The 27,768-nt window shown below is 41.6% G+C and overlaps 1 protein-coding gene across 1 annotated transcript in view; it reads right to left on the bottom strand.

The window, feature by feature from the left end:
- The window catches only part of Arfgef1 (ADP ribosylation factor guanine nucleotide exchange factor 1), a 77,678-nt gene extending 50,316 nt beyond the window's left edge, over nucleotides 1–27,362 (bottom strand). The window contains exons 1-8 of the mRNA XM_051197066.1: nucleotides 27,195–27,362; nucleotides 13,555–13,585; nucleotides 12,811–12,967; nucleotides 11,516–11,662; nucleotides 10,149–10,328; nucleotides 5,032–5,308; nucleotides 3,241–3,342; nucleotides 771–946 (exon numbers count right to left, since the gene is read on the bottom strand). Coding sequence (XP_051053023.1) covers nucleotides 771–946; nucleotides 3,241–3,342; nucleotides 5,032–5,308; nucleotides 10,149–10,328; nucleotides 11,516–11,662; nucleotides 12,811–12,967; nucleotides 13,555–13,585; nucleotides 27,195–27,318 — 1,194 coding nt within the window. The 5' untranslated portion in view covers nucleotides 27,319–27,362. The remainder of the gene's footprint in view (nucleotides 1–770; nucleotides 947–3,240; nucleotides 3,343–5,031; nucleotides 5,309–10,148; nucleotides 10,329–11,515; nucleotides 11,663–12,810; nucleotides 12,968–13,554; nucleotides 13,586–27,194) is intronic.
- Nucleotides 27,363–27,768: the final 406 nt, after the last annotated feature.

Genomic DNA, 27,768 nt, shown 5'->3' with positions numbered 1-27,768 from the left:
CTTTAAAATATTCCTTCTTTGGCTGGGGTGGTAGTGGTGCATGTCTTAAATCCAAGCACTTGGGAGGCAGAGGTAGGCAGATCTCTGTGAGTTCAAGGCCAGCCTGGTCTACAGAGTGAGTTCTAGACAGCCAGGTCTGCACAGAGAAACCATATATCAAAAAGTAAACTGACAAAAACCGAAAATTACTTCTTTGACATCAAGCATACTCCTAAAATATAACTGGCTCATACTTTTTAATCATCTCTAGGAAACATAAGACAGTGGAGTAATCTTTTAAAGTCATTTACTGGTAAAGGTCACCCTGACCAAGAAAATCTCAAGAATCCTTTGTCGTCAAACACAAAGACCAGAAACACATAAAACGAGAAACATGAGGAAGGCCTGTCACTGCCATCCATGTTGACCTCTTCGTAGCTCGGAACAGAGGCTCAGATAAAATGCCCTACATTCCTAAGTTTGTTCTTGTTGTACGAGCCTGTAATTTCCGATGAATATGTGAAAAAAATGTTCCTCTTAAATAGAACTTCAGTGGAGGTGAGGGGTTGTAAATACAGATAAAACAAAACTTATAGTTGGAATGTAGCTATCAATACATCTTAAGAGAACAAACTGCTCTAAGTTATAGCAATGAGAAAGAAAGAAATCCACTCAAAACCCAGCCTTTTATTTCCACAAGCAGAAATCCACCAAAAGCATCACTTAGGAAGATCTGCTCAAGATACCAGCAGACCATCCATTTTTCTCTCTCCACTTCACCCCATATATACCTGAGTATCATTGGAAGAGACAGACAATCTGTCATCAGGTAACGATGGTGTATATGCAACAGAAATTGGTGTTCCGGGGATTCCGTTTGCTTGAATGTTCTCACTGTCACTACCATCCTCTATAGTTCCAATGTTGCCATCTGTGTGCGCACTTAGAGCAGTCCCTTCTCCCATATCTAAAATGGTAAGAAAAGACACTCAAGTATAGCTGACTAAACCAGAGTGTACTTAAAAAATTAGAGAGTATCTAAAACGAAAGTGGCCAGAATATTGGCACTGTTAAAAGGGTAGCGTATTGACTACGATGCAAGTGCACACTTGACATGCTTCACAACATGGTCTATAAGTTGCACTGGCATAAACACACTTAGCAACAGAAGGGCGGGCATTCTAGATGAAAATAAGCAGAGGCCGACTTTTAAATGTACACTAACTCACTAAACTGGGCTCTGATAAATGCTACAGTGAAGTTTTGCTGAACTTCAGCTATCCATTTCTTCTCAAACAAAGGCCAAAGGACTATAACTAAAGAGATCAAATACATGTCACTATAGTATATGAAGAGAATACTAAAATTATGTCCTGGACTTAAAAAAGGGAAGAAAAGAGTATCAGATGCAAATTTCGGGACAAGTATAAAATTCTTAACTATATTAGATATCCTTTAAAAGGTGGCAATTTTCCTAGGTGTGGAAATAAAACTGAGGTTACACAGACTAATGCCCTCATTTGAGAAGATATATATGGGCATTATATAGAGGTGAAATGTCACAGTGTACACAACCAATTTTCTAATGGTTCAGCAAAGACCTGTATGTGCATGAAGTCCATATAAGGACAAAAGCAAAGTCAGCAAAGGTATTAATTAGTGAATCCAAAAAAAAGTGTTCACAATCCTGCTCTCTGAAACTTTCTCTAAATCTGAGTTTCTTCTAAGTAAAATGTTGCAGAACAATGAAAGGACTTTTGCTTCCTAGTCTACACCTCTATTAGGTACTGACAATGTTTTCTGGTAAAACATCAGACAGGGTTTGTAAGTCAGTCTATTGTGACTATGGGAGGCAATACAAAAGCAACATGGCTGTGTTACAGTAACACTTTATTTATAAAAACAGGTAGGGCTGGAGATGTACACTGGCCTAGAATACTCCGGTACCTAACTCTATCCCCAGCACTCTCCAAACAAACAAAAATTGGCACATAGCTTATTATTTGCCAACCACTACCTATAATGCAATATTTTAAAAGAATATGTGGGCACAGAATACTTTCCTTTTTATATATAAGATTTTAAACTTTTAATTACTATTCCTAAAATCACAGTGTCTTTTTAGTCCCTACATTTTCCTACTGGATAACCTTAGGACTTCAACTCCCAATTTAAATAGACTGACACCTGCTGTGACTTAGATCTAGCAGGGTTATGTGTTGGGGCTAGCCTCCAGCTCGTGATGCTCCTTTACTTTGTGGCATGTCTACGTAGGCTGCTTTGTCATGCCCACCTCTCGCTCTCTGTCCCACACAGCCCCCAGCATGATGTTTCATTTCACCATGGCCTAGGAGGAAGGAACGAGCCAAGTAAACACACCCAAAAGCCCTGAACAGTGAGCCAAATAATTCTTTCCTCCTCCCAAGTCACTTCTCCCAGATATTTGTTATTGTGACAAAAAGTCTAAGACAAAAAACGAGTACTAAGAAGTGACAGTTGTTGCTTTGCCTTCAGAGCTCCAGGTGTAATTATTTAGGAGTGTTTTGCTTTCACCAACTGTTTATATCTAAGGTCTGGAGCAATGGTTCTCAGCCTTTCTAATGCTTCAACCTTTTAATACAGCTCCTCATGCTGTGGTGACCCCCAATCATAAACTATTCTGTTGCTACTTCAGAACCGTAATTTTGTTCCTGCTATGAATCATAATATAAATATCTGCATTTTCCAATATGTGCTATCTGACCATGCAATGCCGCCTCAGTTATCAGATCCACCTCTTTGAATGACCCTTCTCTTAGTCAGCAGTGACCTCAGAGTCAGTGAAGCCCAGATGTGCTGCAGTGGTGGCAAAGTACTTTAAGTGACAAATGTAAAATGTTTAGACTAGAAAATATCTTATGCTGAAGATATTATAGTAACATGAATATTTTTAAACTGTGGAGAAACATGTTTGTACCAGTCGGCTGATGTACTTATAACACTGATGTTCTGACCACAGGACGTGGGCAGGGCAAAACCCCCGTGCAGCTGTGCACAGGAAGAAGGGTAGATACAGGGTTTCATGCCATCTGGTGGCTGAGGGCATCCACCAGTGACCTTAGAGGGCATCCTGCACAGATGGAGGAGGGGGCATACTGTGTCTGGCAGACATACACATTCATACAAACAAATTTGAAAATTGATAATCTCATTAAAGGTTTTCCATGGTCAGATGAAACCCTTTAAAAAAAATAATAAACGATTTTAAGTGAAGTACACTACCTCCAACAATGATGTTCACCATTTCTTCGACGATGCTCTGGACAATATCATGTGGCTTTTCCTCACAGTCTCCATCATATAATATATCATTTTTAGATAAGGCTTTGGAAGAGAAAAATTCAAGACAACATTATTTTAACTGTCTAAGAAACCTTGACCAAATATGTATAATGAAAAACATCTTTGGAAAAAACTCAAATGAATGTAAAAAATTTGGAACAATATCATGTTAGGTTTTCAGAATTCATAATCAAGCAAATACTTAAGTATTTTTCAAATTCAAACCCATCTTACCAAGGTTCTATTTGATATGCTGTTAATTTAGTATTCACCTTAATGAGAGTTCATAGATTATTTCTATAAAGACCCAAATTTCTAACACTATTCTGAATGAAGCACTTTTAATGTCTTGTGCACATTAATGTGTACTTGGGGCATACATGTCTCTATGAAGCCTTATCCACCATCAAAGTAATGAGCTTACTTCTATAAAATTAACATTGCATTTTACTACAGAAAAATACCTAAAGAGACAGAGATTGAGGCATTTGGAACACTACTAATGTTTTGCTCATTGTTTCTTCACAAAAGAATCTACATTTCCAATGTAAAAGAATTAATGCTTTAATATTTTTATTTTTCAATTTAATAAAAATGAAAACATGTTGCAGAACTTCTAAGCAGCTAAAGAAAAACCCCTGTCAGAATCTGAAACTTGTATAGATGACTACAGACAAAAACAGGATCACACCTGGGACTTTTGAAATGCTGAAAGTCTCTCAAGGTGGTTCAATTAGCACTTTAGGATGCTCCAGGCACCTGGCAAACACCTCCCTAGAACAAATGTCAGGGACTTGATATGTGCTGGCTACAGTAATGTCTCCATTGCACCCCATGCTGACTATTATAAAGGATTATGACTTAACAATACTGTTTTCCCAAAACCTACTATCTGCCATATTCTACACAGGTAAGTGTCACAATGAGAAACCTGTTAAATAAGTGTGTACAATTAGTACGTTTATATCTTAGACTGCACAAAATGTTGCTTGTCTGTAATCTCAGTTCCCCTATAGTCAGATGGGAGGGAGGTGAAGACAGGGAACTCCTTGAAGCTCCCGGTATGGCTAGTCTGTAAAAGTAATCTGGGAAAGCAAAGACTGACATGCAGAATTGATTTCTGCCTTCCACACATGCACACCTGCACTCACACAGATTAAAACGAAGAAAAATATTGAAAGAGGTCATCTCAGCCTTGCTGATTAGTTACTTACTATTCAAGATACAAAAACACTTTTAAACGAACTTTTGTGTGTTACCTGGTTAATCAAAAATTGTTTTTACATTTAATTTTGTTACTTTTTTTCTGAAACAGATTCTTACTCTGTAGTTCAGGCCAGCCTCAAAGTCATGATCTTCCTGCCTCAGCCTCCTAAGTCCTGGGATTACAGGCATGAACTCCCTAAACCATATTCTAAAAGCCCTTACTAAGTATATCTTTAGCTATAAAACTAATGTGGAAAAAAATTAAAGTATCTATGTAATTTTGAAACAAAAATTTATGATTCTTTTTAGAAAGGTAACTTCCAAAAAAGTCTATAATAAATCGCATTGCTTGTGAGACGCTAATGAATGTGCAGTATCGTTATGAGGTATTTTGCAGGTTGAAGTGAATCAGCTTTATCACAAAGTATCTGATAATCATGAAGTCATTCTTTCCACGTTTCACAAATACGCATCCCACCTACTGCCCTTCACGAGCCAGCACCCACAGCCCCATCTCAAGATTACTTTCAGCTGCAGTTGCCTGATCAGCTTCTGTCTGCTCATTTTCTGCACTGGAAATATCAGATCCATTTTCAGGCTCTGTGTCATCTTGGAGACTTTTATCCACATCATGAGTATGAGGATCAAGATCTCCTTCGTGTTCTTGGGATGGATGGTCAACAGTCTGAGGTGGCAAATATCTAAGCTGAGGTGACTCAGGCTCATGATGGCTTACTGGAGACTGTAACAGATGATGGTGCTGCCGGTGCCTTTCTCTTTCCATTTGTTTGGCTTCCTGTAACTGGAAAAAAAAAAAAAAATCAAAACAATTTCCAGTGTTAGTAAAATAAGAATTGAAATTCACCTAACTATAAATCCTTTTTCTCTGGGCTTGGGAATTGTGTCCCATCAGAACCAACATAAAATACACTAACGAATTGGTGCATAAGAACCTTCCCTCGTTCTTATGAGGGAAGTTTTCACTGCCACAGCCCTTCGATATGGTTTTAATTTTTACTATTTTACGTGTGTACGTGTGTGTGTGTGTGTGTGTGTGTGTGTGTTCACATGAGAGAATGCCACGTGTGCTAGGCTAGTGCTCATGGAGTCCAGAAGAGAGTGGTGGACTATGAGCCATCTGACCTGAGTTCTGGGAACCCAACTAGGGTGGGGTCCTCTGGAACCGAAGCCAATGCTCTTAGCTACTGAGCCATCTCTCCAAACTTTGTATTTCATGTCTGATGCTGAGAAATGTACTATCTAAATAAATGAAAACAATTTTAATTGTAGTAAGTAGGTTGTTGCCAATAATATATTTATCTAAAACCAGATAAAAATCCCACAAATAAGAACAAAGTATAACAGACACATGCCTTTTCACATTCATTTATTCATTCTCTCTCTCCCTCTCTTGCTCGTTCTCTCCTTCTCTCCCTCCCTTTTGTCTATGTGCCTGGAAATAAAGTCTAGAAAGATACACAAGAAGCACCTATATTGGCTGGGTAGAGATTAGGAAATGATCAAACGGGAAAAAGGGTAGGAACTTTTCAGCACATACCCTTTCTCAACGTGTTCTGATATCATCGTATCAAACACCTTTCAAACAGTATGTTAAGACTATATTTGTAAGTAAAATTGCCATGAAGGCTTACATCATTTTGCCTAGTTATCTGGAAAGCATAAACATAAGTGTGTCAATCAACCTGCACTTTACTTCTGCAGACCTGTCACTGTTGTGTATGTAATGCCACCTTGTAAACTGGCTCACTCAACAAGATGCTAAACACATCATCAAGCAGGATTCCAGGATTTCATTTCTTAGAAATTTATTGCTCCTCACACATCTCTTTTAGTCCAATGAGGTGATATGAAGGATCCCAGGATTAATTTCCACAAGGATAAATATTTTACAGTATCAAATAATAACATTTCATAATCTTCAGCAATATTTTAAATTATATAGAATTTTATATAAATAAACTTAAGTGATTCTAATGTAATTCTACTTCTAAAAAGGTGAAAGAACCATATAATTAATAGTTCAACATTTTTATTTCATACATATAGGTCTGACTAGATGCACGATTAGAATGAAAATAACCCTGAGATCAATGCTTCAGCATAAGCAGCTTTCTAGTATCAGAGGGATCTGAGAACGTCACCTTTCAACTCAGTGCAGCTGTGCTACCCACGTGATGACGACGATAAAGCGCTGCTGCTCTCAGCTCTAAGGGCAGTGGTTAACACAGACTCAGAACTCATTGGGAGCTGAGAGTCAGAGGCTGGTGAGTGCCCAGCCCTCAACAGAACAGTGCTGCCAACCTGCCCCACCTAGGGCTCAAGGGAGTGGGAGCAGACAGAGGGTGGGGAGGAAGGGCGCTGAGGAGGGTGGGGAGGAAGGGCGCTGAGGAGGGTGGGGAGGAAGGGCGCTGAGGAGGGTGGAGGAGGGCGCTGAGGAGGGTGGGGAGGAGGAGCGCTGAGAAATGCATCTTTTAGACACAGTGTGGCCACTGCTCTCATGAACTCACAGAAGCTGCAGTTACCTGCAAAACGTTTAAGACCAAACCAGCCAGCATTCTAGCGTGGGTGAAGGAGGAGCTCCTGAGCTCTAAACCGAACTGAGGAACTACTGGTGACTAACGGCTGCGAGGAACGAGAGAATACATTTTCTTCAGGGATGTGGCCACTGGTAGGTTGCCCATGCTCCAGTGGATGTTCCCATGCCCATGTGACTGTTAGGGACACTAACTGGACTCAGTACTTTTTTTCCTAAAGAAGGGGAAGGTAGAGGAGAAGAACCAGGGAGCGGCATAATGGAATGAGAGGGACTGTGATAAGGGGGGTAAGGAGTGTGGATACAACTAAGATGCATTCACTGCATACGTGCATGAAATTAAAGAATAAATAGCAATACCAACATGAAAATAAAAGCCAGATTTCCTGCTGTTTAGAGAAAGAAGTTCTAAGTAAATCAAGGGAGAAGGCTAAAATGAACTCTATGATGTTGAACTGGAATCAGAAATGTCAGCATAAACATGTATCTTTAAATACACACTGATGAAAAGGTCACATAAGGGTGTACAGATGGGTGGAGGACAGACTAGAGTTTAGGCATATTTTTGAGCTGTATTTTCTCAGAGAGCCAGAAGCTGGAACTCAAAGACAATGAATATACTAGTTAACTCGGTTAAGTTCCAGATTTTGGTTTCTAAATAAATGTCCTTGTCCAACTAAACAAGCCAAGCTCCTTACTGAAATCGTTGACTTTAAAGCTTAAAAATGCAAAATTAAAAAGACGGCAAGTGACTGTGTGTTCAACATAGATGGGACATCCATAGCCTATTCTAGGTCGCTGGGAGCATCACAGAAATGGAGCTGTAAAATGCTGTCTTCTGGACATGAATGGTGTGGCTGCTACACACCAGCCAGTTACAAAGTACACAATGGAATGGGTAAGAACTTGTGAGGCATTACTCTCAGGTAAGGCAGTTGGTGGCTCCTGGGGAAGGTGGACTAGTCAGCCCCCAGGCCCAGGTACAAGCATGCCCACTGACAGCACTAGTTGAACTCAGTGTGTTAAATAATTGTAAGAGGTCAAAGAAAAAAAAAAAAAAAAAAAAAAAAAAAAAAATAATTGTAAGAGGACATAAAGTTGGGAGGAAAATATGATGTGGAGGGGCCCTGAGAGGATTTGTTAAAGGGGGAAGAGGTAGGTGTTATCATGACATTCTGTAGATTTATGAGAAGTTTCAAAGAGTGGAACATTCCTTTACTGTGTGAATATACGTCACTGTGGCTGGTTTAACGGAGAGGCTAGGCAGGCTAAGGTGGGGTGGGAGGACCAGACTAAGAGAGCCATGGGAAGAAGAAGGGTGGAGACTGAGGAGGGAGGGACCATGAGATGCGGAGGGTGCAGATGGAAAGTACATGAGGTAAATGAGCCTCGAGGCAGGACACAGATTAATAGAAATAGGGTAATTTAAGTTATAAGAGCTAGCTAAAAATGCGCATAAGCTATCAGCCACATTTTTATAATTAATAAGAAGCTCTGCGTTTTTATTTGGGAGCAGCTGCCAGGGTACAGAGAAACCCTGCCTACGAAAGTGTATTTTTTAAGGAGCATAAAACATCTCAAGATTTCAGGAAAATATGGAAGTATTCAAAACTGTATGGAATCTTGTCAAGTGGGCAAAAGGACATCAAGCTGAAATTACATGGGCAATAAAATGATAATATCAGCTTATGATACATAAGGTAGGATAAAGAACCAGTCGCAGCCATGTGGTGGTGGCACATGCCTTTAATCCCAGCACTCAGGAGGCAGAGGCAGGCGAATCTCTGTGAATTCAAGACCAACCTGATCTACAAGAGCTACTTCCAGGACAGGCTCCAAAGCTACACAGAGAAACCCTGTCTCAAAAATCAAAAAACAAAAACAAAACAAACAAACAGAGTGGCAAATGGGTGTGAACCAACATATGGGAGCTAGGACTCAAACCCTGGTCCTCTGCAAGAGCAGCTCTTAACACCAAGTGCTCAAGGTTAGTATCACTGGCCAAAAAAGGAATCAGAATTACCTTCTTGACATAATGCATGAAAAAAGATACACTTCTAGCAAAAAAGAAAAAGAAAAAGGACAACCTTATTCTAATCATGAGAAAACAGGAATCAAAGGCAAGGGCGAGGCGCTGTAACAGAATGGAAAAGACAAAACCTAACAAGTGAACCACACGGGAATCCTAGGTCAGCTACCCAAACACAAGCACATGCTGCTGGCTGGCGGGACTGATGGAATCCAAGCAGGGCTCCACACTATCAGTTCCGCCCTGACGGGGACACTATGCTTACCCGGGCAGCAAGGGAAACAGACTGGAGGTGGCACAGTAGGTACAGGAAAGCATGAGCACTAGCTAACAGCAAGGTCAGGGCAAAGCCATGCGTCTGCGATTCTAGTGCTGGCACGGTAAAGACACACAGACCCTGAGGCTGACCCTATCTCAAAAAAAAAAAAAAAGACTCATGATGTCATATATTGGGGAGCAGATCAGATCAGCACACACCACAGACACATGTACACAAAATTTATAAATAAAGCAAAAAGCAGAAAGCCAAGGGTGAAGGTGAAATATCTCTCAATGATTTTTACAGTCTTTAATTATGAAGACCTATGCAACAAGATGCAAAACAAATCAAACAAACAAAAAAAACAAGTTAAGTCTATAGTTCTATATCTCTTTCCAACCAACCCGAAGTAGTTTTAAGGATAAGGACTATCATAAAGGGATAAGCCCTTTAATGTATGAAAGAAATAAAATATACTTAATCAATGTAAAATATGCTTTTATTTTAAGACTTAATGAATCATTTTACACCCGAATAGGTCAAGTGAGTAGTTTTAAGTCTATATACTTCATTAAGCTTAAGTTTGGTAAAAACATCAATATAGAAACACTACCATGAGTACTCAATCTTATACATTCTGTGAAATTAAAAATACATCTGGCTGAAGTCAATCAAGTTAGTAAAACTAAGACTAAAACACACACAGGATTGCCGCTTTTACTGTACACAAAGACTGTGTACAGAAATGCAGATTTCAATGCTACAACTCCAAACATCTGTGGTATTCTTTCAATACTCACTGCTTGGTTTTCCATGCGTGCAAAGATAACATTTAGCATCTGAGTAAGAGTAGCTTTGGCTGTTGTCTGATTGATGAGATTTTTGCTGGCTAGATAGATATTGTAGCATGTTCTTACAGCTTGCAAGACAGTTCCTTCGTGGATTTCTATGTGTTGTGATGTCACTGCGGTAAGTAAAGCCTTTGAGAGAAAATAAACACAAAGAAATTTTCTGCATCCAGAGTTTAAGCATAAAAATATCTATTTTTATTTCAAAATCAAAACTTTAAAAAACAATTACCACTTTAGGTAGTACTGTGTATATATGTCTACCTACTTGGAACTTGTTACTATTAAAATATCTGAGGCATTCAGCCAGGCCTTGGTGGCACACACCTTTTAATCCCAGCACTCAGGAGGCAGAAGCAGGCAGATCTCTGTGAGTTTGAGGTCAGCCTGGTCTACAGAGCGAGTTCCAGGACAGGTTCCAAAGCCTCACAGAGAAACCCTGTCTCCAAAAACCAAAACCAAAACCAAAAAAAAAAAAAAAAAAAAAAAAAAAAGAAAGAAAATCTGAGGCTTTCACCACTCTGAAAGTAGATTCTCCAGAATATCCTTTAGCTAAATTTCATTAGATACAGTACCCTTTGTTTCATCACAACTGAGCATAACTATGCCTCAATATTGTATTAATATTGTATCAATATATAAACATACTACCACTATCGTAGTTGTAATATTAACAACTATAACATAACTAGTTTTTGTTCAAAAGAACTCAACCACTCAGGTTCATTAGAGCACAAACTTGGATTTTTTTTAAAGTCAGATTCAATAGGTGAACGGGCACAAGAGAACACTGAAGGCTGGTAGAAAAGCAGCACACGTAGTGATGCACGGGCTGAGAAGGAAGACGATGTGGGATGTTTGTTTGCTTTCCGAGACATGGTTTCTCTGTGGCTTTGTAGGCTGGCCTGGAACGAGCTCTTGTAAACCAGGCTGGTCTCGAACTCACAGAGATCTGTCTGCCTCTGCCTCCTGAGTGCTGGGATTAAAGGCGTGTGCCACCACCTCCCAGCCCATTTGAATCATCTTAAAACTTAAAAGATAGACTATGTATAATAAGCAGGGCTGGCACAGAAAAACTTGCGAAGACCCCAGCGATTGAATCCTAACTGGAATGTCCAAAAGGAGATACAGAATGTAGTTTTCTTCTAGTGAACTCTTAGTATAAACAGCAAATTTCATATGGATTCTAAACATTATCTCAACAATCTCTATCACAGCCAGAATGCACAAAAAAATAACCTTTCCTAATATTTCCAAGCAAAAAGTTTCTGTAAAAAAATATATATATACTATATAACACACCCATCTTATATAATTACCTTTATGATCTGCAACTGAACTCCTTCATCTGTTTGAGGACCTTGGAAGCAGCCACATATTGTTTCAATAATCCTATCAATTAACTTTTTGCCTGGTGTCGTACTATCCGGAGCATTGCCAGTCAAGTGCCCATAAGCAATAAGTTTCTGAAACAGACATGATAAAGAAGCTGGTCAATAAATACGCTGACTATGAGTTAAAATACATGTGAGTGTATATACATTAATTCTTAAACAAAAACATCAAGATATAATCAAAGTCAAAGACTATTTTTTTTCTGTATAGTGTACTAACTAAAATTAGAAAACTATTTGTGCCTGAAATAATCACAGACTGATAACAACAAAACTACTAGGCAATAAATAGTTCCAGAAAGTCATGTGTAAAGAACATGTCTGTGGTATGTTAGAACTGTTGCTTTCTATGTCAAACCTCTTTCTAACTTATATCATCAATTTTCATGAAATCTAGCTCCCAAGTTATGGCTACAAAAATTTCAGAATTATGATCCATTCACTATTACCATTTTAACTGGGAATGAAGGCACTGGATGTTAATAACGCTAGTTTTCCAGCAAAAGCAAGGTCAGAAATCAGATGAATTTATCTTTAACCTATCTTGAGAACAAATCATCTTTTCTTGGCTGAGAACATACAATCTCCAAATAGCACCAATATCTGAAAACAAACATTAACATTCTAAATCTTGAAGTTTGTCTTACAGAATACCTAAGACAGTGTGTATTTGTAGTATGTAATAAAAGGAGGAAGCACTCATGAATATTTCTGATATTAATGAATACCACAGGTGAGGAAAATAGTAAGAAGGTGAACAGTGTCACATTAAAATGCTTCATTCTATAAAACAACAGGGCTTTAGTGAAATCATTTCCAAAGATGACTTAAGTATGGTAGTGCATGCCCATGGGCCTAGCTACATTAGGAGGCTCAGATAGAATGGCTACTTGAAACTAGAGTTGAAGACCACACAAAAACCATATTAAATACCTATCTCAAGAACTAAACATACAACAGGATGATATCACTGATGGAAAGAGAGCAAATCAACACTTTTACTAACAACCTTAGATTTTGTTTGCTAATATGTTTTATTAATACTAACCAGAAACATCTTTTTGAAGCTACTGACTATCTGGAATATAAATGACTATTTTATTTCTTACCTCAAAAAGAGTATTCCAGGCTTTTGTGGACATGTCTAAATCACCAACTGTGAGTAGTATTAGAAATACTTTGAAAATAGACAGCTTTTAGATACACCATTTTATACACACCTGCAAACAGTCTAGCGATGTACTAACTATTCGAGGACACTTGGACTGGCACGCCAACTCAAAAGGTAAGAAGTACTTGTCTGCTTCAATAAAATTTGTCTTTGATTTCACTGGTGGAAGGGTACTTGATCCAGCTTTTGCTTCTCCATGGGGAGGACTAAATGAAAAAGGAGAGTTTAATTAAAATATCACGTTTACCTTAATGCTGACAAATTCATTAAGAAAAAGATCAGCTATAAAAGGAACCTTAGGAACTACTTTTTAGTGCTGAGGCCTCTGTGGCAAATTGCTGACCTCTAGGCCACAGGATGTACAGCAGTCACCATTGCTGACCAAACACAAAATAGGATTTCTATCTTCCCAAAGGTTCCAAGGTCCACCAAATAAGCATCTCAAAGGACCTGACATAGGGAATGTTAAGCAGCCATGGACTTTCTACATGCCTTTACGCTGAAGTAGACTTCTGAATTGCTCCATTCTGTTCTTAAGGAAGCTAACAGGGTCAAAAAACCTAGTAATTTTTCTAAATATAAACTCTTCAAGAAAAGAAGTTAAAATATATAGCTCATGGCATTTCAGAAATGTCTAATTTATATGACGTTGTTTCTTAAGAACTATTTTTGATTTTATTATAAAGATTATATAAAGAAAATCTATAGTGCTAAAAATATAGATGATTATTTTCCTATTTTGACCAAGACTGACAAGTATACAAATTAATTTTATAAAAGAAATCATACAAACCTTTGTTTCTCAGTTTCAACTTTTATTTCCTCTGGTGAAGGCAAAAAGAAAGAAAAGCAAACATTAGCACAAGAGAGCAGAAAGTTCACTGGGTAATTTGATTACAGTCTTCAGAAGCTCATTGGGAACATTAAAACAAGAGTAAAAAATATAAATTCAAAAGAAAATCAGGTTCTAAGATTTTGTTTCACCTAAGTGTAAAAATAGCAGACCATGAAGAATGTACGTCAACAACCACAGAATGTGAATGACTGTATCATTCCCCCTGTCCCCCCTCCCCCATAACTACATTAACTAGAAGTACCAGGAACAAAATATTGTAACCACTATGTATCAGGTACATGTGTTCCCCCCCATGTCTGTCTGTCTGTCTGTCTCTGTGTGTTGGGGGAGGTGTGGCATGGACCACTCTGTGCCTCTCAGGAAGATTATGAACAGAAATATATACTAACTTCTTGAAAATGCTTGTATGTGTTAATAACAATTAATTTTTCTAGTTTGGACTATTATTTAAAATAACCCTATAAAACATGCATGTCCAATTTTTAATATTAATCCTTTAACTTTATGGTATTTTCATACTAGTTTCTTTCCTTCCTCCTCATCACCTTTCCTTCCCCCCCCCCCCCCCCCCCCCCCCCGTCCCTCCCGCCTTTCGTTCTCTCCCACAGGAAAGCTTCCCCTCTGTTTTTATGCCTCATGCATTCCATTCTCTCTCCCCTCTAAGATCCTTTCCTTCATCATCATGGTGCTCCTTCTAGTTTCAACACACACACACACACACACACACACACACACACACACACACACACACACGTCCTGCTCTCTGGAGGTAACTCCTCATCCATGCTCCTTAAACTCCAATTAAACTAATTGCTCCAGCAAACTGGACTTCAGTGGAGTCATTCCTTTGGTGTGTCACAGGGTAAAGAGATGTTCAAGTCTCTCTTCAGGAAAAAGTAATGCAACACTTTTAAATTAAATAATATTACTTACTGACTACCGTCTATTGCCAAGCACTATATTAAGTCTAAGTAACTTCCTCAAATTACTTTGCTACAGCATTGATTCATAAAATATATATGGTTTACTCATTGGCTACTGTGTGCCAGATATTTGATGTTCAGGAACTCAGTCTAGTTCTCTGAGGACCAAAGCCTTTCCATTTTACCCGTGGCAGGAGTAAAGGAGGGCTGGGGTAAAAATATTACTTGGATAGTTAAAGACAACTTACTAGAGGTTCACGATGCCTAAGAGAAATAAAACAGGCATAAAAGTAGCAAACTCACAGGAATGGGAGAGTACTGGTAACGGACAATGGGAGAGGCAAAATTTGAAAAGAAAAAAGGTTGAACATTTGGATTAGATGAGAGGAATAACCTTCTCTGTTCCCTTCCTCTTCTCCCCCCTGCTGCTTCAGGTCTGACAGCTGACATCAGCACACAGACTGCTGCTGAGTGTTTCTACGGCTGTCTTTAATTTATTCAGATCTTAACTGCTCAGAAACACCACTTTGTGATCAATTTAATTGGTTAGAAAAACAACCTATGAAAACTAGGTATTTTGGAGGGAGAAAAAAATCCCACCTGTTTGCTTATTAGCATCAGTCTCAAATCCAGAGATGTTGCTAATTAGCCCTCTTCAAACAAAATAAAACGTGAATGATTTTAATCAACAGTTCTCAAAATTATTTTGCAGAAAACCACAGGAAGAAGTGTTTCACTTTGGATCTCAGAACATACCTCCTATGTAAAAAAGTTAGTTATTCCTTTTATTAAAGGGAATATTGTATTCTTTTACAAGCTACAATACGGGCTATTAACTACAAAACTACTTCAAAACTAACAAAACTTTGTAATTACAAACACAAAAGTAGTATTATATACAAAACTATGTAAACAAGAATAAGATATCCAAGGAAATATATGCCAAAATATAGTATAATTAAATTTCAGAGAGGAAAAAAAGTGAAGGCAAGTACAAAGAAGTGACTCACTGTATACAAATGAATGATTTGAATGGCAGCAAAATTCATATCATAAGGGCTAACATTTGGTCCGTGGCACATTTTCAGATCTATACATTATTTTCAGTGTTAGAATAAATCCTAAAACTAAGAGCTTGTGGGCTGGAGAGAAAGCTCAGTGGTTAGCTCTTCCAAAGGACCTAAGTTCAATTCCCAGCACCCATATGTCAGCTTACAACTGTCTGTAACTCCAGCTCCAAGAGATCTAATACCCTCCCACAGACACGAATCCAGGCAAAATTATTTTTTTCAAGTTTATTTTAAAAAATTAAGACCTCGCAAGATTAAAGATGACCGAAGAAAAATCACCATCAGGGTTACCTTAAAAGAAATTAAATGTAATTGAAAAATAAAGCTTGCTTGAAGATCAGAGGGTGGGGTTAGCCACTAGTTAACCATAGAGGCCAGGCTGTGGTGGCTCACACCTTTAATCCCAGTACTTAGGAGGTGGGAGCAGCACGATCAGGAGTTCAAAGGCACACTGGGCTAGATGAGATTTTAACAAGTCTAAAGGAGAAGCAGAGCTCATGCTCTTAATCCCAGCACTAGGGAGGTAGAGACAGAAAGTGATATGGCTGGATGGAGAGAGGAATATTAAAAAACTGAGGAATATATATATATATATACACACAAATACACACACATATGCATATATGTGTACAGACACACATAGATTAAATAGGGGCTGACAATGATCCATCCCCTCAAGAGCCACAGACTAACAAACACTCCAATACCAGGAATGAGAAACCCTCTTCTGAGTTGTTGGTCAAGGATGTCCAAGAGGATCCCAAATATTACAGACTAATTGCTGTTGCCCTTCTCCCCCAGGAGTGGAAGGTAAGAAGCAATTGCTGAAGACACCTTTCACTTTGGACACAAGAGCCAGAGGACCTGAGTTGTATCTGACCTGGAAGCTTCCTTCCTGAGGATTGACTATGCAAGCTTCCAAAGAAGGGAAGCAACCAACAGTCCTACCCAGCTATGGCGCCCATGGACCACAGCAATGGCCAGGGTAGCACCATGAACATTAAAGGTGTAGTAGTGGCTCCAGAACCTTGGCAGTAATCAACAGCTCTCTAACTGGACTAAAAACCTACTAGACAAGAAAATCATTTGTGATACTGGAAACCCAACCAACTACCCAGGGCCAAGGGAGTCATGGATCTCGGAGAACTTGGAACCACCGTTTTACTGAATCAGTACACTCCCTAACTGCATCCTAAATAGCTGTCCTTATATAACCACAGGTTAGTATAGTCCTCACTGCTCATCAAAGGAACTTCCCTTTGCAGGAGGCGGAGCCTTACAGAAAACCACACTGGACACACAGCAGAGTTGTGCAGCACAGCACCGTGGAACAGGCTAAAAGAGTGGAGGAGCCAGAGGGACAGAGAGTTTGTCGTGAGGTTATGTCCCTACAAATGTCACAAGAGCCAATCTATGAAATCCTACTAGCACAGCTGCCAAACTTGCCTGAACAGAATGATATCAATACACATGCCAATATGTCTATTAGGTGATGAGGCCTGAGCCCTACACAAAGAACTACAGATCACTAAGGAATGCTGACAATGGGACAAACAGTCTTCCTCAGGGAAGAGCACACCACCTGGTTATCCAATACCAAATGGCCAGCTCTGAAAAGATATATACAAGTCACATTATATGAACCGAGAAACTGTATTTATGTATTTGGGAACATGCACAGACACAGACACACACACACACACACAGACACAAACACACACACAGACACACACATGAACAGACACACACACACATACGGACAGACACACACACATACGGACAGACACACACATACAGACACACACACACACAGACACACACACACACAGAGACACACACACATATGGACAGACACACACACATACACAGACACACACACAGAGACACACACACATACGGACAGACACACACACATACGGACAGACACACACACAGAAACACACACACAGACACACATACACACACACAGACACACATACACACACACATACACAGACACACACACACACAGACACACACGCACAGACACACACACATACGGACAGACACACACACAGACACACACATACACACACACAGACACACACACATACGGACAGACACACACGCACAGACACACACACACACGGACACACACACAGACACACACATACACACATATACACACACATACACACATACACACACAGACACACACACACAGACACACGCACAGACACACACACACGGACACACACAGACACACACATACACACATATACACACACAGACACACATACACACACACAGACACACACACAGACACACACACATACGGACAGACACACACATACGGACAGACACACACACATACGGACAGACACACACGCACAGACACACACACAGACACACACACACACGGACGGACACACACACACACACACACACATACACACACACAGACACACACACATACAGACAGACACACATACGGACAGACACACATACGGACAGACACACACAGACACACACACACACACACAGACAGACACACAGCTTGAAGCCAGGCTGTGGTGGTGCACACCTTTAATCCCAGCACTCAGGAGGCAGAGCTAGGAGGATCTCAGTGAGTTCGAGGTTAGCCTGGTCTACAAAGCTACATAAAGAAATCCTGTCTGGGAAAAGAAGGGGTGGGGAGGGGGAGGGGGAGGGGGAGGGGAGAAGGCATTACAGATTTGTTCCACTTCTTTTAGAAGAGGTGAAAACTAAATCACCAATTTTATTGAAATTATAAATATAAACAGACTTCAGCAAATGTCATATAGACTCTCCTGTCTAAAATTTCATGCATCAAAAATTAAGAGAATTTGGCATTCATACCTTGGCTACTTATGTTTTTATTATCTCACTTCTTAGAAAACTCTGGATAGCCAATGGCTGTGAACAGCTCATTAAGGGATATTTGAACTCAAAATTGGAAAAAAAAATTTATGACTTCATAGTCTCCCACAGTTAATATCATGATAGAAAGTATTCCTAAAATGTTTATAACTTTTTCTGAATGAAAAGAAAATGTAGGCTAAATAGACCAATTTAGCATCATCCATCCATCCATCCACCCACCCACCCACCCAACCACCCTTCCACACAGATTTGCTACACAAAAGAACATAAATGTAAACAATTGTGTTCAAGAATTTTTTTCCATTTAGTCTACATCAAAGTCTCATGTTTTCTACTTAGTACACACCAAACCAGACTGATTCCTACATTCTGAGGCAATCAGAAAAGAGCCCAACACATATATTAGCTGTATTTTAAAAATAAAAATTCAAATTAAGAAATCAGCTTGGCCTGAAAGGTTAGGAAAAATTTCCTCTAGTTTCTAGGATTGCCTAAAAATTATCATACACTTAGTGACTTAAAGCCACAAAAGCTTACTTTTATTCTCTTAGTTTTGGGGGTCAGCAGAACCAAGGCTCTAGGGAAAAAGTCTCCTTCCTTTAAGGAGTTTCTGGTGGCTCTTGATTTCACAATGCCTTCTGTGTGCCTCTACGTCCTACCTTCTTGTAAGGGTGACAGTCACTGGGTTACAGTGCACACTTTAAATGCAGTGATTGACACTGGGACCTGAATGAATCGCATATGCAAATCCCAGAAGGACCCAGACAAGAGGGAAAAGTTCATTCTCCTTAGAAAAATTCACTGAAAAACTCTGACAATTCATATTTCAATTTGTTTTATGTCATTCTCAGAAGAAGGGAAAAAAAAAAAAAAAAAACCCTCCCACCAGGGAAGGGAAGGAGTGGCTTTTTGTGTTGAAACAGGGTCTCTCTCACTGTGTGTAGTAGTTCAGGGTGACCCTAAGGAGTGCTGTGATTCTGGGTATGAGCGCCACTGTCTTAACTGTCTGTTGCTGTGATAGAATACCAGGAAAAAGCAATGCAGGGGAAAAGTGATTTCGCTTAGTTCCAGGTTATAATACTCCACACTCAAAAGCACAGACAACCTCAGCTCACCTCTTCACTTTTCATGCAGTCTAGGACCCAAACCCAAGGACTAGTGCCACCCGCTTTTAAGCAGGCTCTTTCATTAATATAATCAGGGTACTACTAATCGACAGACATGGCCTCAGGCCAACCTGATCTAAACAATCCCACTGAGACCCCTCTTTCTTTCCAGGTGATTCTAATTGTGCCAGTCAAGCTGACAAAGAAAACTGGCCGTCACCGCCACCATTCCGGGCAGCCGTCTTCTCAATTGTGTCCTCTTTCTTAGTGTGAAATGTCCTATTAACTTACTGGGAAATGCTATGACGGAAACCTCTAGAGTGGGTGCAGGTGTGCACTGCACGCCTCCTGACTGAAGGCCTGGGAAGACTGTAAGAGGCACCAGCAGTAGACAATGCCTTAAGTGTCTTCTGCATACAACACACAGGGGCTCAGCGACTGTAACAGCAGCACAGGCCACTCCCAGCATGGGAAGTGGAGGACCACTCCCAGCATGGGAAGTAGGGGTGGGCATCAAGTCCCACATCTAGAGAGGAGCTACTGACAACTGATGGCTGCTGGGAGGAGAACCAGCTTTCTCTCAGTGCGTAGCACCTGGTAAGCTGACTATGCTCCAGTGGATGGCCACACGCCTAAGAATACACAGGCAACACAGTACAACTTGGTACACAAAGTTGGGTTATTAGGGGAGTGGATGGGATAGATGGTGAATGATCAAAACACACTGTACATCAAAGAACTAACAATGGTTTTGTTTTTTTTTTTTTGTTGTTGTTGTCGTTGTTTTCTTTTGTTTTGTTTTTTTAATTCCAGGGCCAGCAATGTAGTTCAATGGTAGAGAGCTTTCCTAGTGTGCACAAGGCCTTGGGTTCAGCCTCTAGAAAGGGGGCGGGAGGGGGAGGGAAGATGCACGTCTAAAGACAGGCAATAATAATAATACAGCATGCCTGTAATCTTAGCGCTTGGCTGGAGGGCACAGCATGGGGACAAGGGGTAGGACCTGGGTTCTAGGATAACACAGGCTATGTATTAAGATATCAAAAACTGCTTTAAAAATTATAAAATATGTGTAAAGGCAAGACAATGATGTCTGCCACTGAGAGACGCTCAAAAAACAGACAAAACCCACAAAACAGTGAGCGTGAGGGACAACTTATCTTCCCACCCCCACCACATACTCTCCAAGGACCACACACCATAGAACACTTGTCATCCTAGCCCTTGGGAGGTTGATTTGGGAAGAGCAGATCAAGGTCATCTTGACCCACACTAGGAATTCTAGGCCAGTTTGTCTTATATGAAGTCCTTTCTGAAACAATAAAACTCCTGTGTCTTTCCCACAGATAACCCTCACCCTGCTCTTCTCACAACCCTCTTTCCCCCAACAACACAAGCCTCCCTGCAACCTGAAACATTAAGCATGCCTCGGTTTTCCCTCTGAAAGACTGACTGACTCTCTGTCACTTCCCCCTTAAATGTCATTTCACAGCGAAGCCTCTCCTGACAGTTAATTGCTGTTGTGTCTTTACCCTTCTGAGATGTTCCTTGAGATAGCAAGATAATACTTATTAATTAGTAGTTCCCAGGACCCTCACCCTACTGAAGTGTTAGCTTCCAACAAGGCAAGCTTGGTTCACAGAGTGTGCCCAGTGCAGGTGCACTCCCTGAACAGGAAACTTTCCCTGAGCTCTTTCTCCCGTTTGAGGTTGAGTCCTGCTATATATTGCCCAGACAGTCTCAAACTCCCGGGCTCAATTCACCCTACTCCCTCAACCTCCTAAGAGGCGGGGTTACACACATACAGTCAAAGGAATATATATGTTTGGGGCTGGAGAGATGTATGGCTCAGCAGTTACTGGTTACTCTTTCAGAGCATCTGGGTATGGTTGGTTTTCATCCCACATGCCCCTCATAACTGACTATAACTCCAATTGGAGGCAATCTGATTTTATCTGACTTCCTTGGGTACTAGGCAGCTGTGGGTGCAGGCAAAACACTCATATACATAAAATAAAAATAAACAAATTCTAAATTGTTTGAAATAACAATAATTTACATGTGTATTTTTCCTTGTCAGATATTTTTCCTCAATTATGACAAGAATATCATGACAAGCACTTCTGCAAACTGTTTTCAATTTTATCTATAAAATAAAGGTTATCAGGAGAGTCAATCTAGTATCTGCCACCAGATGGGAGGGAGAGGAGGAGGAAGGAACGGAGCTGATACTAAAGAACTAAAGCAGACCTTGATGGCCGAATGTACCTTTTCAGCCAAAGTCTCTGGTAGCCCGGCTGACCTTGAACTCCTGATCCTTCTATCTCCATTTCCTTCTCCAGTCCTGAGATTACAGGTGTGGAGTGGCACATCTGGTTTATTCACCGGTGGAGACTGAACAGGGGGTCCAGCATGGCTAGGAAAGCATCCTAGAGCATCAACCCCTGTCCTTGTTGTTGGTTTGTTTCTGTTTGTCATTAGTTCTGTTATGTTTGAGACAGGATCTGTGTCCACCTCCCAAGTACTGGGATTACAGGCATGCACTTTCAAGCCTCGTTTCCAGCTGCTGGATTCTGAACAAGACTACTTTTTCCCCCAAACACAGGATAGCTCAGAACTGTCTCAGCAGGAGTTCCGGTCATTGTATTAGCTACTTTGTCTTTTCTCTTAAGTGGTATTTCAAAGTAAAGTATCCTTGAGACATTAACTACATTAAGAGACTGAGAAAAGGTAAAATAAATTTAGGAAAAGTTAATCCAAGTTCAGCAGGTTTCTTTGGAGAATTTTTCTGAATCTTAATACTGCTCATGTGCATTTTAAATTTCTAAAATGGGAGTGAGGGACTGACTGTAACCTGAACTTACTCTGGCAACCCAAATCTGTGGGTATGGGTTTCTTTAAGCTTGGGCTTCATGGCATTGTATGCAAAGCTACTCTGAATCAAGGGTCCTTAAACCCAACCTGAAATGTGAAAGACAGACCAATAAACAGGATCTTCCTTTAATCTTCTTCCCTAGCCAACTCAAAATTTCAGGTAGCTCAGGTACTAATGTCTCTCTTTTAGACAGTGAGGAAGACTGCTAACTGATTTAAACTTAAATGTGTTGGGGGTGGGGTGGGGAGCAGCTCACTGGTAACGTGCTCACTGCACAAACACAGAACCTTCAATTTGGATCTCTGGTACCCAATACAGCCCGGTACACAGTGACATGTATTTGTTATCCCAGTGCTAGTGGGGTGTGGAGACAGGAAAGCCAAAGGGGCTCACTGCCCTGCCAGACTTCCAGAGATGGCAATTTCCAGGTTGAATAGGAGACCCTGTCTCAAAATGTAAGGTAGAAAGAGCCAGAGAAAGATGGCACTGGCCTGTAACACCCACAAACACACACATGGGCAAATACACCCACACCTAAACATGTACACACAAACTGGTCTAAATAAATATTCTGAAGTTGTTCAGGGATGTCACATGCTTGTGAATGGTGATAAATTAAAATACCACAAACCCAAGGCCAAAGGTACACAGTAATTCAGCCAACACTCATACTCATTATAAGGCTACTACCTGAAGTAAGAGTGGGTATTGAGGCAAAAGCAAGCAAGTTCTCTAAGATTTGCATCCTGACATTAAATTCCTATTTCTGGCTAGACAAGGTCAAGGTGGCTCACTTATCCCAACACTAAGGAATCAAGGCAGGATGGTTGCTGCAATTTGGGTAACTCTGGTCTACACAGATAATGCAGGCCAATTACATCTACCCAGCAAAGTCTTGATTATTACATTATACATTTTGGGGTAATAAATTATGTTTATGGGTAACAGACTCATACGAAAGCTAAGTCAATAGGATCACTTCACAATATGACGAACAATATAAATCCATACCGTGTCCGAGCAAAACTCACTGCTCTAAAGGCTCCTCTATCATTCTCTGCTTCCATGTAGGTTCCCTGCCCTACCACTGCCTTCTCCCTTATTTTACTAGTGTCCGTTTCCAACCAGGAACCCCATTCTGCCATTTGTAGTTATTTTCACAGCTACCAAAGGCAGAAGAAGCTAAACTACTTTAGTATAGCCTAACATCAAAGAAACTCCTGAACCTAGAAGCCTGACTGAGGTATGTCCCAAGTGCCCCTCCCCAAAGATAAACAATGCTACCTTCAAGCTCAATCCTGAAACAATCCTAAATTCTTTGAAACTAAAAATAGCTCAGCTGTTGTCTCATCTGCCAGCAGATGGCCAGACTATTTTTAATGCAGGATTCTCAAGAGCAGGCATGGATCACACTAAGCTAGGGCAGCCTAGAATCCCTCAATGTTCACTGCACAGAACTGTAGTCAGGCAGGTACCAAGAGAGGGCAGCCTGGAGCTGTTCCTGGGCCTGTGGGCTTCTACCAATTTAACAAGGAAAAGTTCTTTTTAACCATTCTTTAAAACAAAATCTAACGTGTCAGAAAATTTGAAGTAAGTTTTAAATAACTGTACACCCTTAAAAGATTTATGCTGCTTGTAAAAATAAAAGTTCCTCTGTGTAGTATTTGAGAATGGAAGAGTTTTGCTATGAACCCGAACAACCAAGCCTAGAACTCACTCGTGGCAATCTATCTACTGCAGTTATGTGCATCAGCCACCATGCCTGACTTATATAGCTTACACAAGGTTATACTTCCCATCAAAGCACAGTGTTCTTAAGAATTCATGGTGTTAGAATGCTGAGTATTATTTACAGAAAACTTATTTTAATTGGTCATTATAATAAAAAAGAGGAGGAATTTATTGCAAATTCAGATGATCTGAATTCTACTTAAATGCCAATGAAATTATTTCCAAACAAAACCAAAATATAGGGTCAGTCTGGTATATCATATTTTCTTGCTTGCTTGTCTGTCTCCTTTCAGTTCTATGTTAAGTGTTCAATATCTGAAGGGGGAATGAATATATACAGACATCTTTTCAAGTTTATTCTTTCCTTTTTAGGTTTTCTTGTTTGTTTGTTTTTCAAGACCAGGTTTCTCTGTATAGCCCTAGCTGTCCTGGAACTCGCTCTGTAAACCAGGCTTGCCTTGAACTCACAGAGATCTGTCTGCCTCTGCTGCGATTAAAGGTGTGTGACACCACCATCCAACAAGGGTTTTAACAATGACAGCACACACCAGTACTCCCAGTACCTGGGAGGTAAGACTGCCACAAGTTCTACAGCATGAGTTCCACATCAGCCAAGGATGTATAGCAGTTATCCCAAAGTTAATATTAAAGGATGACTTAGAAGGAAAAAAACAAACAAACAAACAAAAAAATCAGGGGCTATCTATCATGAGATTACACAGAAACCATACTTTATATAGGGTTAATGTAACTTTTAAGAAACATGGGAAATGCCTCTCATAAAGAAGGTACTCTGGTGCTAGTTGGCTGGCAAAACCTGATTTAAGGACCATGGCACAGTTGGTGCACACAGCATCAAGAATTCCTATGCCTACAAATGCCAGGGGCTTGGTTAAGGGAGTTCTAAAGATGGCAATCAAGACTGGCAATAACCCTGGATGCACAAGTTAGCAGGAGAATGCATTCATGTTCATGGCACATTCAGTAAGTTCTGTACTCTGATTTTACAGAGGAAGTCTGAGCACAATTATACTGAGCAATGTAAAAACTAGGATTTAAACCTAGGACCCTAGACTCTTATTCCAATGAACTTTTAATTGTGTTTATTTATATTAATATTTTGAAAGGGGAAACCACACAAGCCACAAAAGTCTTTAAGTGTTTATGCTTTAGCACACTGAAAATATATTCTGGGCTGTGGATACAGTTCAATTGGTAGAGTACTTATCTATCAAGTCTGTGATACCCTGAGTTCCAATCCCTGTATTGCACCTCTAAAACATGGCTCAGCTACAAAGGGATGTTAGGCCAGCATGGACTACTTGGAGCCTGTCTGCCTGCTCCACACAGCACTCCCCCCACCCCAAAAAAGGAAAAAAAAATTGCTCTGGAAAATCTTAGTTCTTAAGTAGTAAAGCTTTTAATTTGAATTTCTGTTCTTTACCCTGCCACGTTATTGATAACCCTATAGAGAAAAATTCTTTTAAAAATCCTAAAACCACTCATATTACCCCAATTAATAATGATTCCTTTCAGAAACCAAATAAAAATACAGTTTTTGCAACTATACAACACAATTCTATCACCTGGAACTACTACTTGAAAAATTAGAAACAAAACAATAACAAAAAAACACTGTTTAAATTTAAATCCACTTGCTTTTCAAATTACCAATTTTAAGGATTCAGGAAAAAGAGGAGGAAGGTACAACATTTACAAGTTAAACGACAGTCTTGCACAGATTGCAAGACTTAAAAGCAAAGTTGTTTTCAACCTGTCTTTAGCATGAAGTGATGGTTTGTCCCCCTTCAAAAATATTTTTCAAAATCCACTTATAACCAGCTCAATTTCTTGCCAATCTAACATGCTCTCATCCAGGGCTATAAAACAAAAGCGTAAGCATTAGGAATTAATCTGTACTTTAAATGGCCTGGCTTCTCCCTTAACAATGTCCTCATTGATGGGTGCACTAGACCTACCGATGGCCTGCCTCAAACAAATCGTTATCCGCCTACCGCGGTTATAGGTATTGTTTGGATTTTTCCCTGCTGTGGCTTCATCGCACTAGATCTCTTCTGTCTGAACTATAAATCACAATTGAAGCTTGAGAGCAGCTGCCACTGTCCAGACATGCGGCTGGTGAGTGGCATTGTCTTTTCCCCTTCTCTCATTGCACGCGCGCACGCGCACACACACACACACACGTTCTCTCATTGCACACACACGCACACACACGTTCTCTCATTGCACACACACACCCCTTCTCTCATTGCACACACACACACACACACACACACACACACACACCTTCCCGTGCTACCTAAAGCCAGTCTATCTAAAGGCTCTTGTCTTCCCCATCTTCACCCGGCCACCGCCACCCCTTAACCTCCGGTCTTGCTCTTCCAGGTCAGCCCAGTAGGCTACATACATGACTACTCTCTTCCCCCTAGCCGGGGCGGAGGGATGGCAGAACTCGAGGCACCTCTTGCAACCCCCTTTCCCGAGGACTGTCACCAAGGGAACAACTTCAGCCATTCTTTCCCAAAGTGCCACGCCAAACGGTAAAGTTTACTGTAATTCCGGCACGGAACCCTCCCCCCCCCCCCACGCCCAGCCTTGCCACACCGGGCCCCACCTCAGTCTCTAAGCTACTGAACAACAGCTCAGCCTCTGCTCCACACACAAAGGCTGTCATTCTGTCCGCCCCGCCGGGGGCCACCGACAAAACTCCACCCCACCCCACCCCTCCCCGAGCCCCCGCTCCGTCCAGCGGAACGCTCGAACCCCGGCCGCCCCGCGATCCCCAAGCAGTTCGCGTTCCCGGGGGCCCCGCCTGGCCGCCCTGCCTCCTCCCCGCGCCGGGGCCCCGCGTCCGCCCGGCCGGCCGAGCGGCTGTCAAGTGCAGCCGGGCGTCAGGGAGCTGGGCCGGGGCAGCCAGGACGAGCCGCCCCGCTCCGGCCCGCCCGCCGCGGCCTCCCTCCTCCCGGCTCACCGAGGGCCACCTCGCACGCTTTGCGCAGCTGGGAGTGATGCGCCTTCTTCACTTCCTTGTCGGCCAAAATCTTCTCGAGGGCCCGGGTCAGGAACATGTTCTTCGTCTTCTTGCCCTCATACATGGACGCGGCGGCGGCGGCGGCGGCGGCGATCCGGCGGGGGACGCGGACACCGGCAGGCGAGGCGGCGGGGGCGAGGAGGCGTGGAGGGCAGCGGCGCCGCCAGGGAGCGGCGGGCGACGCGGGGCGGCCGCGGGCGCCGGAGGGCTCGCCGCGCGCGAGGGGCCGCCGTTCGGGGGCCGCGCCCGTCGGGCCTCGGCGCCTGTGGGCCCGGGGGTCCGTGCGGCCCGGCGGCGGCGGCGGCGGCGGCGGGGGCCGGCCCGGGCGGCCGTGTTCCCGGGGCCGAGGGCCTGCGCGGCGGGCGTCTCACACGGCGGGCGAGCGCGAGGCCGCCCTAGCTACGGTGGGGACGAGCAGCCGCCGCAGCCGCGCACTGGCCTCCATCACCGCCGACCTGCCCCGGACGCCATGTTGAGAGGAAACGACGCGTCACGCAGCGGCCGAACGGCTGCA

The sequence above is a fragment of the Phodopus roborovskii genome, unplaced genomic scaffold (assembly GCF_943737965.1).
Source record: "Phodopus roborovskii unplaced genomic scaffold, PHOROB, whole genome shotgun sequence".
Lineage (NCBI taxonomy): Eukaryota > Metazoa > Chordata > Mammalia > Rodentia > Cricetidae > Phodopus > Phodopus roborovskii.
This window is presented reverse-complemented; position numbering and strand designations above follow the sequence as displayed.